The sequence below is a fragment of the Lathamus discolor genome, chromosome 1 (genome assembly GCF_037157495.1).
Source record: "Lathamus discolor isolate bLatDis1 chromosome 1, bLatDis1.hap1, whole genome shotgun sequence".
Taxonomy (NCBI): Eukaryota; Metazoa; Chordata; class Aves; order Psittaciformes; family Psittacidae; genus Lathamus; species Lathamus discolor.
This window is the reverse complement of record NC_088884.1, coordinates 64,269,179-64,284,669: the sequence shown is the minus strand read 5'-3', so window position 1 is coordinate 64,284,669 and position 15,491 is coordinate 64,269,179. Positions and strand designations below refer to the sequence as shown.

At 42.9% G+C, this 15,491-nt stretch overlaps 1 protein-coding gene across 1 annotated transcript in view; it reads left to right on the top strand.

Annotated features, from left to right (window-relative positions):
• FRAS1 (Fraser extracellular matrix complex subunit 1) overlaps positions 1-15,491 on the top strand; it is a 159,731-nt gene that overhangs the window by 94,829 nt on the left and 49,411 nt on the right. The window contains exons 20-27 of the mRNA XM_065674695.1: positions 2,544-2,696; positions 4,814-4,960; positions 8,800-8,946; positions 10,373-10,513; positions 10,730-10,870; positions 11,494-11,637; positions 12,216-12,486; positions 13,614-13,698. Coding sequence (XP_065530767.1) covers positions 2,544-2,696; positions 4,814-4,960; positions 8,800-8,946; positions 10,373-10,513; positions 10,730-10,870; positions 11,494-11,637; positions 12,216-12,486; positions 13,614-13,698 — 1,229 coding nt within the window. The remainder of the gene's footprint in view (positions 1-2,543; positions 2,697-4,813; positions 4,961-8,799; positions 8,947-10,372; positions 10,514-10,729; positions 10,871-11,493; positions 11,638-12,215; positions 12,487-13,613; positions 13,699-15,491) is intronic.

Here is a 15,491-nt window from a genome sequence, read left to right as displayed (position 1 = left end):
TAAGTTTATTAAATAACTCTGCTGAACTCACCTGCAGCAAATATGGGAAGTTGTGGCTGCCCCATCCCTGGCAATGTTCAAGGCCAGGTTGGATGGGGCTTGGAGCAACCTGGTCTAGTTGGAAGGTGTCCCTGCCTGTGGCAGGGGTTAGAACTGGATGAGCTTCAAAAGGTCCCTTCCAACCCAGACCATTGTGTAATTCTATGATGTGAAACCTCCAAAACCCAAAGCCCACAGGCAGCAACTTGGCCTAGCTGGAGTTGAGGACTAACAGGGAGAAGGCAGAAGCAGGGAACAAATATGGCTGTGCAGTATTATTGAGAATCATAAGGAAAACACCCCACTTCTGTTAGTCCTTGCTTCAGAGAGAGCCTGCTGTGTGAAATTTAAATAATCCTCAGTTCTTCCTTTACTCTGTCACTAGTTCCCCAATGTCCCTCAGATTCACAATGAGTGTCTGTCCTAGTGTTTTATTTGGTGGTGTGTGCTCTTTGATCTACAGGCTTGCAAAGGAACAAGAGAGTGATGGGGCTGAGAAAAAGAACTCTTTGAACACAGATTAAAAACTGTACTGCAGCAGCACCTAGTTTTGTAGATACTTAGCTTTTTAGACTCTACTTTGGGAGAATCTAGTTATTTACAGTAGGTACTAGTTATTTGGATACCCTTGAGTTTTCTGTGTCTTGTTTTTATACTCTATGGAACCTATTGACCATACTCAGTGAGTTTGGTTACTTATATCTATCCAAAGGTCTCTGTTAGAGGCCAGCAGCGCTGGCAGGAGATTAAACTGGAGTATTACCGTTTAAACAATCAGGGGAGTCTACATATCACCAGGTAAATATGGAAGCATGAGAAACTAATTGGATTTATGTTAATTTATTGACTACAAGTGTATAGAGCTCTTCACCCCATCTCCAGCCCTGTGCATACAAATTACATATGGTGCTCAGGGCCTTTTGGATGAAATCTTGGTTCTTGCTCTCTGCCCTGAGCTGGGTGATCCTTTCTGGCTTCTGTGAGGCCACGGATAGATAGCAGGTCTTTCCACTCTGATGTCAGTACAAGTTTGGGATCTTTGGCTGTAAACATTGATTGGATGATGCCTTGGGTATTGAGTTCTTCTCCTGTGCACTCAGAAGCTGCCTTACGGTAACCCCTCTAAGGAGGTTTTGAGCTTTGTCACTGAGTTTGGGAGCACGAGCTCATGTGCTGCTTTGCTTTTCTTACCACTGTCCTGACAGTGATGAATTGAGAACCTACAGGGTCACTATCTTAAGCAGAATGTTTCTTCTCACACACCTTTACCTCTCCTCTGGCTCTTGATTTTCCATCTGCAAAGTTGAGAGTATGGGACAAAAGCTAGAAGAGATTATATACCCTATAAAGTCAGGAGGTGAAGGAGGCTGCTGTTTTAATGACCTTGAATCCCTGCATGCAGTCGCAGTTGCATTTATTTCTGAGCTGTGTCCGTGCTTTTCCACCAATGTTTGGTAAGAATCATCTATGTGTGATGCACAGAAGTCAGGCTATTATGTTCTTGCAGGTATGGATGTAGAATTCCCCTGGACTCTGATGTGAGCCTTTCTTCAGCTTGTAAAATAAGATTGCCTGACAATCTGTAGTAATGCTGTCACAAGAGACAAAAGGCAGAAAGTTGAACCTTCACTCGAAATCTGACAAGAAGCCGGGTACTCAAATCAAGCCTCATAATTCCATTTCTTTCAAGACAGTAGTCATTTCCTTTATAATTTTCTGAATTACCATAATGAGGATTAATTTGGCTTCCAGGTTGTCTTACATTGCACTGTTGTGCGTACAAAAGGCTTGTTGTAAAACCTTTTGAAGCACATAAGTTCAGGCAGAGGTCAGGAGACACAAGCTGGGGAAAAATGAAAAAAGGAAAAGGTTTTGAGGCACTCTCATGCAACTGTAAATACCTCTTTTGGCTTGGCTTGGCTTTGAGGTCTTCAGTGGCCTCTTCAGGGTATGGATGTCTTGTTTGTGTGCAAAAATCTGGGCAGAAAGAACTACAGAAGGCCATAAAGTTGTGCAGGTTGTGCTCTTTGTTTTTCAGCAGTGGCAGCAGAGGAAGGCGAGTGCCTCCAGCTACCAGCATAGTTTGTCAAAGACAAACTGTAGGTAAAAGCACCAAAAATCAGAGAAAGGTTTGGGGAAAGGAAAGAGCTTTGACCTGACTTTGTACAAAGCTTGCCAGACTCTCTGAGGGAGGGGAAAGAGGATTGAGTGCTTGAGTGGGCACGAGAGATGCAGAGAATATGGTTGTTGAGGAAAAGTGGGGATGAGGGCAAGAGGAAAGAAATGTTCCTTGAATGTGGTAATTTATAGTCATCTCTCTTGCAGGTGTCTGGAAGTGCGGAATTAAGCACCTTATCCCAGCCCTTGTGCACCAGATAGCAGGAAGGAGCTCTGAAAGTTACCTCCCTAATGTCTTCCTTGAATTCCCAGCACTGTGTTTCCGCCTACCTGTTCTGTTTTGTCCCTCTGTCATGACAGTGTCTGTTATTCCCTGCTTCCTTTAGACTGCCACCCTTTGTGCCGCCAGTGTGTGGCCAACCTGCGAGATACTGGCAGCATCTGTCTGAAGTGCCAGAATGCCCGTCTCTTGCTCCTGGGGGATCACTGCGTTCCTGACTGTCCGGTGGGATACTATGCGGAGGGTGGTGCCTGCAAAAGTGAGTAGTCCCTACAGATGCCTCAAGCAACTGCAAGGGACCATCTGGATCCTTGTGAGATGTTCCATTAAATGGTTCCTATTTAGTAAAGAAGCTTTATCCAGCTGGCAGGACACTGGGAGCTAGAGATGTCCTTCCTGGCTAATAACTCTGTCAGCTGGCTGGGAGCACTCTTTCCTTGCTCCCCTCTCTCTGTTTTCAGACTGTGAGGTCTTTGAGGCAGAGGGTACTGCACTGTCTGTACATGCTGCAGCTACTGGGACCGAGCCCACTCTTACAAGTGTGATGAGTATCAGACAGCAGTATGCTTGAGAGGAGGAGGTGAAGATGAGTTTTTCTCTTTCTCTCTGGTAAATCCCATTTCTCGTATCCTAATTAGCTACCCTGAGGTCACTCCTAGGAAAAGATGGGCTTCTTAAGCACAATAAAGGATAACTTTTCTGGTGCCCATCACCAAGTCTCCAGCTTTTGTGGTCCCAGCACAGTTCTGGGATGCTGACACTTGAAAATATTTTCTGGATATGTGCTTTCAAAGGCTGTACAACTTATGCTCACAGGAGGCAGAACTGTTTCTAGGAGCACCTTCTCTGGATGTTCTGCAGCCTAAAATGGAACATCATCCCAGCTAAGGTCTCTCATTGAGACTTGTCTTGCTATAATAACTGTCCAAAAGGTGATCATTCATAGCAGGCCAAATTCCAGGCCAAAAAGCTAATTTCATTCAGCCTTTTAGGCTTAGCAGCACTCCAGGTGCATGGATGAAGCTGCACTGATAGCAAGTTTTATTCTTCAGCCTTCTGTGGCTTCACCTATCCAGTGTTTACTGTTAATGTGGTTTCATATTCTGATTATTGTCTGAGCTGCTGGGACTGTCAGAAGAAAGAGAGTTGCTTTTCTTGTTACGTGGCTGACAGATACATGTTTGAGCCCTCTGTGTCTTATGCTGAGCAAAGGGTATTGCAGTTTATTTTAAGAGAAAGAAGTCAAGACAAGAAATTCTGCATATTAAAATTAGGATGGAGATGCTCCATTTGCAGGAATTTCCTAATGCAGTCCAACAACTGGTAATTAATGTTTCAAAGCTTCTCTCAAGCACTCGGGGAGCTGTGTGTTTATTTGCCTGTTTCTGACAAATGAAATCTGTGTGCCATTTAATTGGAAAGACCCCTGAGAGAGATATTTTGTCTTCCTGTAAATTTAAACCTAGGGATGATATTTCTTCCCTTTGGTATAAAGGTTTCATTTCAAAGAAGTTCTGCATTATTCAGACTGTGTCAGAGCACCCCTTACACTTTGTGCTGGCTTTTAAGATCTCTAGTGCAGCATAAGCAGTTCTCTGATTTCTTTGCCTGCTTCCACTTATGATTCATCTGGCCTGACAGGTGTAATGATGGCATCAATTTTTAAGTAAAGGCCTGTCAAAAAAGACAACAGACTAATAATTTTGTGAGTCTGTACCCCCACTTCAGAGAAATTAAGAGGATACATTGGCCTGGTCCACTGTGGTATTTTAAATCTTTTCAATCAGACTAAGAGAGAAATGGAGACAAGGCACATAGAGATGGACTGTTCCCTGTCAGTGTTGCTTCTTGGAATAGGCAGCAGCTGTGCAGCTCCTGAAAAAGGGATGAATATCAATCTCCAGGGAGGTGTGGACCTGTCAGAAAAGCACTGTGTGTTTCCTAATAGATAAAGCACATCAGGCTGGGGAGGATCTGATCTGAAACTGGTTGAGAGAAGGCATGAGAGGGAGGTACTGATACGTGCTTGCCCTTTTTTCACTCTTTCCTGGTAGACAGGTCTTGGCCAGATCCTATAGGATTGTTCTTAAGGAGAAGGGAAGGTTGAAGAGAAGAGGAATGAGTAAAAATGGAAAGGAAGGGAAGGAAGAGAGCTAGTGTGCATGGCACAAATAAAGCCATTTAATCCTGCTGCCGCAAGGTGGGTGGGTTGTGTTTCTGCTCCTGAGTGCTGTGCCACCAGTAAGAGGAACTTAGTAGGAATTTTTGGTACTCAGTATCATCACCATGCTGAGAGTGGTCTGCAGAAGCTTTTGGAACTTGCTCTAAGATCTACTTTTCCTTGTGCAGAAACCCATGTTCTTGCTGTCCTTGCAGGGTGTCACCCCTCCTGTAAAACCTGCACCGGTGGGGGTCCATTCGCCTGCTCTTCCTGCAACACCAGGCTGGTTCTCTCCCACACAGGCATGTGTGTGCCAGTCTGCTCCCAGGGATACTACAGGGATGCCAAGCAGACCTGCAGACGTGAGTGTCTCTCTCCAACCCATCTCTCCTTTCCACAGTGTATTCACTGATATGTCTTGTCTTGTTCCTCTGCTTACTGTTCCTCTTGCCAGGAAAAGAAAGATACGAGTTGACAGAGGTGATTAGCTGCCGTAGAAACAGAGCCTGCAGCGTGGTTTAAATTTGAACACAGTCACAGTTTTGTTATCAACTTCAAAGACTAGAGGCTTTGGGTCCCATAGGAAAAGAGTTTGTGTAGGCTTCCTTGTTAAGTTGCTTAGGTGGTACATAGAGAAGTGGCCAAAAGTATGGGTGGATTCTGAGCCTTGTGAAAACTTGACAATTTTGGATCAGTTTTAATCAACTCTTACCAAGGCAAAACGCTTCCCCACTACCTGCCAGTACCTGCCATGGAAGCTGTATTAAGACTGTAGAATTTACACAACATTTTTCCACATGTGAAACCTCAGTAGGAAGAAGATGCAGCTTGGCAGGCACAACCCCAACTGAGCTGTGATATTTTTACCTCCTAATGATTTGATGTAACTGATCTGGTGTTAAAGTCCAGTAATGTTTTATCCCACTCCTGCTATTCCTTGTGAATCTCTCAGGGCATCTCTTTAGTTCTCTGTGTTCACTCTGGCCCTGAAGCCAGCTGGGTTATTCCTCACATAATTACTGGGCTTGATACTCTGAAACGCAAAATGACGTGGCCCAAAGACCTAAAAAATAGGAAAATACCTTCCTTGAATTGACCTACTGTAATACATACACCTAAAAATGAAGGTGTGCTTAAGTAGCTGGATTGCTGTGAACCTGAATACTCAGATCTGTTAAGTCCTGCATTACCCTGATTTTAATTACCTGGATTTATGGATTTATGATTTATGGATTTATCTGTTGCGCTGCGCTGAGTGTAGGTGTGTGTGTCATCCTGTCTAGACCCAATTTCTTTACTGATGAGGTCCTATAGGAAGAAACTGATAGGGTTGTCAGCTTTACCTGCCTTTTGTTGGAATATATGGATCTCCTGAAACTATTATTTCGATCTTAGCTGCAGAGCTGGAGATACCTTGCATAACTTCAGGGAAATAGGTGGAAAAGTTTGTACCATACCTTCTTTCACTGACAGAAAAAAAGGCTATTCAATAATAATGAAAAAAGTAAAGTAATAAAAAAAAATAAAAAAAGGAATCATGGGATTTTCACTGTCCTGGCGAGTTTCCTACAAGCTCTACAAGGTATTCACTGTTCACTCCTGCAGTGTGGCTTCTTTTATTGCTACCTGCACCAGTGTACCTCTCTTCCTAATTAAAATGTCCTTTAGTAATGAACAATTTCCTATTGTTAGCTCTTCCCTTAGGACCTCATGGTAGAAGTGGAAGGTTCCCAAGGACTGTACCCTTCCCAAATTTGGTTCAGTAGCTCAAATACAAATAGACTTTTGCAAGCCAATTCAACTACTCTAATCTCCCTATTGCAAAAGGCTTTTGAACAAGTGTGTGTAATCCTTGTGGCAGGAAGCTTAAGGCAAAGTGTGTTCGTGCACTGGATTTTTGTCATTCCAAGTATCACTTGTGCCTTTTTAAGTGAAGTACTGCTGATAAGCCACGTAGATGTAAACTCTCCCTATATATATCAAGTGCTGGGAAACTACCACTCTGAGGTAATGAAAATTGTTTAAACGGAGGTTGCCTGTTAAGCTGAGAAAATTTGGTCTCTGTTCAAGGTATGTTTTAGTCTCATTGCACTTTTGAGGAACTCGGGTTTGGATGAAGCTCAGGGGGACGCTGAGTGTGCACGTATGGACTCTCAGAGATATTTTTAAACTCAGCGACACCCTGGCCGAGGAACACTGCAAAGCTTAACAGGTTCTTCATGGGTTTGAAAATGCAGATATGGAGTCAGGCTGATAAAACAAACAGACAGGATTGCTTTCAAATACACTTTTTGCTTACTGTTCTGGCATGCCTCCATGGGTAACCTGATTTCTATAGATGTAGAACTCATATGGAATGTGGTACCATTCTTTTAAAAGTTGGCTTTTCGCAGCACTTATAAATAGTAATTTTTCCATATAGCATTCTTAAGTTAAGTGAAATCAGACCAGCACCAGAGCACCTAAAAAGAGCTGGTAGATTCTTTAGGTAAATATTTTGTTACGAATCATTTGCACCTCAGTGAAGTACAGCCTTCTGTGACATGTTTTAGGTGAGCTAAAAAAAGTAACTATTTTGAAGGGTGCTGGATCCTTGCTTCAATGAGACCAGTGTGGGTATTTTATTTTGGTATTTTGAGGTTTTGTGGTTACAAATCTCTGTCTTGAATTAAAAGCAAATTGAAGTGTATTTCCACAATTAGCATATCACTAAAATAGTGTTCCATAATTATCGTATCTCTGACATGTTACTGCAAGTAACATGTCAGTATTTAGCACGAGAACTGTAGTTGAGTGAAATCCTATGAGAGCTTTTAATGGTTTTGCCATTAAAAGTGGTCAGCCGTGCTTTATTCTTTAGGTTAAGCACTCAGGGCTGCATTTTCAGAGCTTTTCTGATTTATCAAAAGTACAGAATTGAGCTTGGACAAAGAGTCTGACTCCATATGGATTTAGCAACTCTCAGAGGTAGGTGGCGAGGAATTTAGTAGTCCCTTTTGCGTACACCATCATTGTACTTGCAAACAAGGCAGTTAGAGTTGTTTGTATAAAGCAGACATAAACCCCCTGTGGGTTTCCTGCGCATTATTTTTGTAAAGTCTCATCTCACCAGAATCAGAGTGTGCTTTTCAGTGCATAGGCAAAGGGCAATATTTTTCAGTCTTTCATAGCACATTGCTATTAAATCTTCTGCTGTTAATTAGCCCACAGCCCTGACATCAGCACCAAGTACACTTGGCTGGTAGTAAAGTCTCCCAAGAAGTTTAGACCCTGGACATCAGAGAGGTGAAATGTTGTGAACCTCTGAACTTTGATCCTAGATTCAGTAAATCCCTGAATTATTTTTTCTTGGCATCTTTATTTGCTCCAGACAGCTCCAAAATTTTACACAGTTTTCAAATCAAAAGGTGGAAGTATCAAATGAAATTAAAGGCTGGTCTTACTATGGTTTGCTAACTGGATTGCAGCAGTCTGCTACAGTCTCCAAATCTGTGTGTTTATGGATTAAGCCTGGAATCACATGAAACACAGGTTGCTTAAAGAAAATAATTAAAATAGAGACAGGGAAAGCTGTTATTTGGGGGTTTGAATTCAAGGTCAGTATTGAATTCAAGGTTTCTTCTTCCTGGCTCAGGGGAGATCTTATAACAGTCTTCCAATGCCTAAAGGGGCCTAGAAAACTGAAGAGGGACTTTTTACAAGGGCATGTAGTGACAGGACAAGAGGGAGTAGCTTTAAACTGAAAGAGTATAGATTTAGATTAGATATTAGGAAGAAGTTCTTCCCTGTGAGGGTGGTGAGGCACAGGAACAGGTTGCCCAGAGAAGCTGTGGCTGTGTTCAAGCCCAGGTCAGATGGGGCTTGGAGCAGCCTGGTCCAGTGGAAGGTGTTCCTGCCCATGGCGGAGGGTTGGAACTGGATGAGGTCCTTCCCAACCCAACCCATTCTATGATTCTGTGATTTTACCCTGACCTGTTCAGAGGAGAGTAAGAAGCAGCATGAGGAGATGCAAGTCTTCCAAATAGAAGGAATGAGGCTTTTTACATTTTCGAGGCTGTGAATAGGAATCGAAGTCTCCACAGGTGTCTCTCAGAGAGGACAAGAGGAGTAGTGAGGCTACAGGATAATAACATTTTTCATGGTACTGTTGGCTGGTGCATCAGTAATTACAGTTATTTTCTTTGTCTTTATCTTTCCCCAGCTTGCAACAGCCAGTGCCTGAACTGTGAATCAGCCACCAGCTGTACATCTTGCAGAGATCCAGCCAAGGTCCTATTGTTTGGGGAATGCCAGTACGAGAGCTGTGCTCAGCAGTATTACCTGGATTTTTCCAGCAAGACTTGCAGAGGTGAAAAATACATTGCTGATTTAAAGAAAAAGAAAAATAAAAGATACATAAATTGCAAGTACCTTGGTTAAGAATCTATTAAATTGCAGCATGATCTGTGCAGGTGGCCTGCTTTAAAAAGTGAGCATGAGGGGCGGAGTTGTTCAGTGACAGACTTAATTGCAGGGTTTTTACTGTTTTTTCTCTTCTCTGGCAGTCTGCTGTCACATACTTCAGTGTTTCAGTGCAACCAGATTATTGCAAATCTGTCTCTTGTAAATGATTTAGTAAGTGAGCCAGCAAACTTTTCAAGGGTCAGATCCAGCAATTCATTTAGTCATGGGTCAGCTGAATAATGAGTGAGCTTACCAAGCTGGCTTTTTCAGAGTTCTTATAGGGCCTTGTGTACTTACCTGCTTCTTTCTGACTTATTAAATACTGCATCACTGGATGTCTGCCAAAACAACAGTTTGGAACTTTTTAAAAGACACATGACTTGAAAAATTTCCCGAACTCTCAAGGAGAGTGTTCCATAATGGAAATAAGTGAGGATAAGGTGCCTTTATTGCAGTTAACACTGCTAAGAACAGGGTATAATACAGATTACTTGTTGCTCAGTGGTCATTTCTTGCTGGCTCTCTCAGTACCTGAACTTAATTTAACTGAGTGGCACCTGCCATCTTAACTTTGTGGTTCTTCAGAGAAGTGCCGTCATCTGCTATTTAGGGTGTTGAAAGAGGCAGGACTCATCCTGGCTCTGTCTTGGACATGCTGCATGAAGTAGAGTAGTTCGCCTCACCTCAGTGAGTCCTTCTTTCCCCCCACCTCTTGCTCTTGCCCATTTATCTGTCTCATTAGCCAAGTGTGTCTGTCATTAATTGCTGATTCAGACCCTCTTGAGTGCCAGCAAGAGCAAAGAATATTGTTGGCAACCTGAGTAGTCCTGGGGCACATGTGCATGTCTGGGACTCTGCTGGAGACTGGAGGGGAGATAGTACAAGGGCATATGAAGGCTGATCTGATTCCCAGATGGATCCAGGGTGTTTCTGGCCAGTGGACTTTCCAGAGACATTTGGCCTGTGAGGGGCAACAATTTCATTTTCTTTTGGTTAGAGTCATTTGAAAGCATGAGACTTGATGAAGTGGGGTGGGTGGTTGCTAAGGAGCAGCAAACTCAGTGTTGGCAGAAAAGGAGCATTGCTACTTACAGGATAAAGTCAGGCTTTATGGGCAACAAAACTGTGCTGGTGTTAGCAGGTCTGGATGCTGAACAAGAGCCAAGCCTGCTCAAATTTGATGTAGTTAGAACATGGTAAGTCAATGAGGGGAAGAAAAACCCAACCATATCCTGAGCTGTATTGTCACTTAGTACAAATCATGCTTTTTTTGTGTGTAGGGCAAGCACCCCAGAAAGATCTGCCCTGGATTGACTTTTGTTTTCTTCCAGAGTGTGACTGGAGCTGTAATGCCTGTAAAGGTCCCCAGAGGACTGACTGCCTGCAGTGTATGGAGGGGTATGTTCTTCATGAAGGAGCTTGTGTGGAACAGTGTCCGGCAGCTTTCTACAAGGAATCGGAGACATGCCAGAGTGAGTTCTTCTTGAGCATTACTTCTGTTTGCTGCTGCCAACATTTTTCTCTGCTTGTCTCCAGTTTGTGCACATCTGACATTCAGAAGGCACACCCTAACTTCCGACCTCCTCACATACACACAGTATTGCTGTAGTTCCTGCAGGGTGTTACAGCATAGTGCAGGAAGCAGCTGGAAGTGGTGTTAAGCTAAACTCTTTTCGTGTGACTTCTAGGGTGTGATCAACACTGCCTCCAGTGTCACCAAGCAGATGAGTGCAGCCTTTGTGAAGCCCCATTCTTCCTCTTGGACACTCACTGTGTTCCCAAATGTGGGAAACGATATTATCCAGACGCTGCACAGCACAAGTGCATAGGTAAGCACAGTCAGCATGTTGTGGTGGAGAGGGACCGGGCCTGCAGTCTATGTTTTATAAACTGCTTTTTCTCTGCAAAGCTGAGGTGAAGAGGAAGTGCTGAGGTGCTGTGTTAAACTTGCTGTTAAGGTCATGCAGTCACCTGAGAATTCAATAACAGGCTGTATCTGCATTTAAATGTGCCTAATTCCAGAAGAATGAGGTTCAGTGTAGATGACTGTTGATGTTTGTATGTGTGCACATACTATATAAAAAAAGCCCCAGGTATTAACCCCACATTTTTAGTAAGGTTTCAGTTGTATTTCTGGGTTAACAAGTTGTGAAGGACTGGAGCGTGTATCTGGAGTATTAATAGTGTATTAACAGTTACTTAAAAATACATTTCTTCCATTTGGAAGATCATCTCAGGTTCTCTGTAGTCAGTGGCAGACAGTGGTCTAAATGAGGAAGGAATTTCTTAGCAACTCTTTTCTCTCTTTGCCTCTTCTTTTTGATTACTTTTGTCAGGTAGGTAAGACACAAATAGCAGTGGTGTTTCTCTTCTGATCCCTGGAGACAGCTCTGCATGCCAGTGGCTGCATTGTTTTTGTCAATGTCTCAACTGTGCTTTCCATCCAATTCAGCTTGTCCTCAGGGATGCTTGGAGTGTGACAGTGACAGCCTGTGCCACCTCTGTGACAGCACCACATTTCTGAAGAATAAGATCTGCGTTTCTGCCTGTGGCCACGGTTTCTATGGCAATACGTGGACAAGAGAGTGTGAAGAAGGTGAGTGTCTCACAATAAAGCAACTGAGCTGGCAGGCTTCCAGCAGGTTATAAGGCCAGAAATAGCATCCATTCAGTGGTATTTTCGGAATTCAGTTTTGTGCAGTTCCATGGTGACTGTTGAATGTTGGCAGCTGTTTTCCTCCAACTTTTTTGTTTCATAAAATGTTGCATGTACATGGTTTCCTAAGTGAAGTTTCCTCATTAGGAGAGAGGCATGTCTTTCCAGTTGAGCATTGTTCATCATCAACATAAAACAAATGAAAATATACCTTTGAGGGAATCCCTTACTAAATCAACTGTAGTACTTACTTTTCTTTGTTCTAAATTAAGATCTACTAGTCCGTCTGCAGGGACTAGTGGGGAACTCAAGATGGGAAATGACTTGCCCAAGCCTCTCAAAACCATAGTGGGGATTGGAATGGACTACAATTCTTTGTGAGATTGTGGTTATCAGTAATGGATAGGGCATTATAAGGCTCTGGTCTGTCATCCAAAAGATGGTAGTGACAGGCAAGACGCTACCACAGTCCATGACTGTTATTCATTCAGCAATGCTTTTCCCTTCTTTGTTTTTAGCCAGCAAGCATCCCTCGAGCTTCCATGTGAACAGTACCCTCACAGTAGGAATTGGTGGGGTAAAGCCCCTAGACCTGTCCTTGCTGGGTGTGTGTGATCTGGATGGTGACACAGGACGGCTCTTGTTCCATATCAACAGCAGTCCCTCCAATGGCAGGCTGGTGATCGTGGTGAGGGGAGCAGCAGTGCAGCTGGGCAAAGGTGACCACTTCAGCTGCAAGGATGTGAAGGAGAAGAGAGTTCGCTTCGTGCACAGCAAAGAGAAATCCAGGTGACTCTGTTGAAACTTTTTTCAGAGCTCTTGCCTTAAAAAAGAAATTACATATCTTGAGAACAGGTATTTCCTTGCTCCTTGGAAACATTCTTACAGTGAAACACACTCCTTACTGCTGTTAAGTAAAGTACCAATGTACTTATACTGTACCACAGTATAAATGATGGTGCAGAACTTCTCTGCTGTGGATTTTAAACTGACATATTAGTCTGGTTGTTACAATAGTTTCTTGATGCTGTAAGGAAGATGCTCACATGATGTCACTGCTGTGCTCTGCAGCACAGTCTGCATTCAACCATCACTCCTTTGCCTGCAGTTATGAGATCTGTTAGTGTCCTGTGATAATTAGTGTGATTAGTAGCTGGCATTGCTCACATTGCAAGCATGTTGCAAGGAAGCAGATTTTTCCTGCTGCCTGCCAATAAGCCAGTCATCCTGCCAAATTTCACACTTAATTTACATCACCATAAAGTCTTGGGACTAGACTGATACCAGTGGAATTGTTCTACATTTCTGCCTGTATATATTAGGGTTTTCTTTGATCCACTGTTTCCAGTAAGATTTTCAGGGTGTTGATGCCAAGGATTGGCTTATGTTCACTAGACTTTATAAGCCATGTGTTTGTGTAACATGCCTTTGGGTTTTTTTTCTGTCTGGTAGTCAGAATGAAATGTCAGGATCTTGTCTTGACGAACATAGCTATTTTATGGTCAAGGTTATTGGGTGACATTACTGAAAAGTGAATAGGAGCCAGAATTGTCAGAAGTGGGAGCTTCTGTTCCAAAGCCAGATAAGTGACATTTTTCTTTAGCAGCAAATAGCTGACATTTAGAATTGATGCTTTATCTTGGAGAAACCATCCTGTGTGGATAACATTAGTTAAAGGGAAATGAAGGTATATTATTGCATAGCTAAAGGTATTTTGTTACATGTTGTTACTGTTGTGAATCTTCAGAAAAAAAACCTCAAACTGTAAAAACATAATTGAAAAAGGAAAAAAAACTTTAAACCTTCTGTCACTAAGCTAGTAATTTTTACTAAATATGTAATATTTTTATCATTATTGAGTCCTGCAAGAGCACTTCATTAATTCATATTATCCTGTATTTTGGCCTGTTGTTTAGGAAAGGACAGTTTTCCTTGAAAGTCAGTGATCAACAGTTCTTCTCCCATCCTGAGGTGGTCAATGTTCAAGCATTTTCAACACAGGTAATGCAACAAAGCTTGGAAAAAAAAACAGATCTTGTACCATTTGGAGCCCTGATTTCTTGCAGTGATAACAAAGGAGCTGGGCAGAATCCGAACTGAAGTTCAGGTCAGGCAAATTAGACTCAAGTTTCACTTAGTTGAGAGGCAGCCAAGATTCATGTGGAAGAACTGGGCTTGGGGTAAGTGACTCAAGAAGCTGGACCTTGTCATTTTGCTTGTACAGGGAATTGTAGCTGTGCAATCGTAGAGCAATTATCAGTGAGGGCTAAGGAGCCCCTGCTGTTCAAATTACTGTTTGGATCTGCAGATGGTCTAGTTACTCTAGGGCAATTGAACCGTGATTGATCCCTGTGGCAGGGATTCTTTGACAATCAAGAGCATGTACTTAAATGCTCTCTTCTAGAACAGTTGGGAATAAAATCAGCATGAGCTATTTAAAGTGGGTCTCTTAAACTGCTCACCACTTCTAGGCAAGTTGATGGTACTGCCAAGTGTCCATGTCCTTCATGTTAATGTCATTTAAAGTCTGTAGCATGATACTGTGGCGGGGCCTCCCCTAAGAGATGGTGTACAGGCAGTACCTTTGTGACTCCTTCTCTAAGGCTCTCTAAAAGGCAAGGTATGAAGAGATGTGCAAGATACGCATTAAGGGAGGGGGCACAGAATTACAGAAAGGAGGAGTTGTTCAAGCCCAGACTAGCTGTGTGTGCCAGCTCAGCCTACCATCCCTCTGGACAGGCTTTGATTCCCACTCAAGCTACAAGACTTGCAAGGGCAGTGGATGTGCTGGAACTTCCTGGCCCAGCTTCACGCTTGCTGCCGGTCCTGCTGCCAAGTTCACCATGGACTCATTGTAATGGGGTCCAGGTTTCCAAGGGGGCTTTGCAGTGTGCACTGAGCTTTTCATCATCATTATCTCTCTTTTCATCATCATTATTATTATTACATGTTGCTTTATTTCAGTATTAAACTGAATATAATAGTATTAAATTGTTCTTATCTCAGCCAATGAGTTTTACTTTTTTCCAGTTCACCTCCCCATCCCACTGAAGCAGCTGTGTGGTACTTAGTTACTGGGTGGGATTAAACCACAACAGATAGCTTTACTTCAACTGAAGTTGTGGCTACTTGGCATATTCTAGCAGCACAGAGACTTTAAAGTATGGATGAGAGTCTGCTACTCTTCTGCCCCGTTTACATCCTCAGAGGGGCATTAAATGACTTGATAAAACTAACTGGAAATCTGATGATCAGCCTTTCTTTTTTAGTGCTGACTCCCTCCTGCCTACAAGCCTAACTCGGCAGCCATCCTCTCAATGAGTAACTGAAGAAATGCATTTCTTTTAATCATTGCAGCAGTGAATGTGTCTGAAGCTGCTGGTGCTGTTCTGTGCTTCATTGCACTTTGTTGCTTTTAATCATTATATTCCATATTAGTCATTCCATAACTTCTGGAAATTGAAAGTGTTCTAGTTTGCCCTTTAGTGTAAGGCAAACTGTGGATTTGGATCCTGTTGTGTGTATATTGATTCTTGCTGGTGCTGAAATCTTTGCTCAGGCTAATCACTTGTTTACCACAGTGGGACATTCACCTAAGTAAGAGCTCCAGTCACTGCCCCAGAATACATAAGTGAGGTTTAATGATAGTAATTCTGCCTGCTGATCCTTAATAACCCTGATAAGTTGTACACAGGTGGGATGGCAGCAGTTAGCTCTCTGATAAATGGTCCCAGGGCTCACCTGCCTCCTGAGGCAAGGTATTACTGATGGCAAATGCTGTTTATTGGGATCAA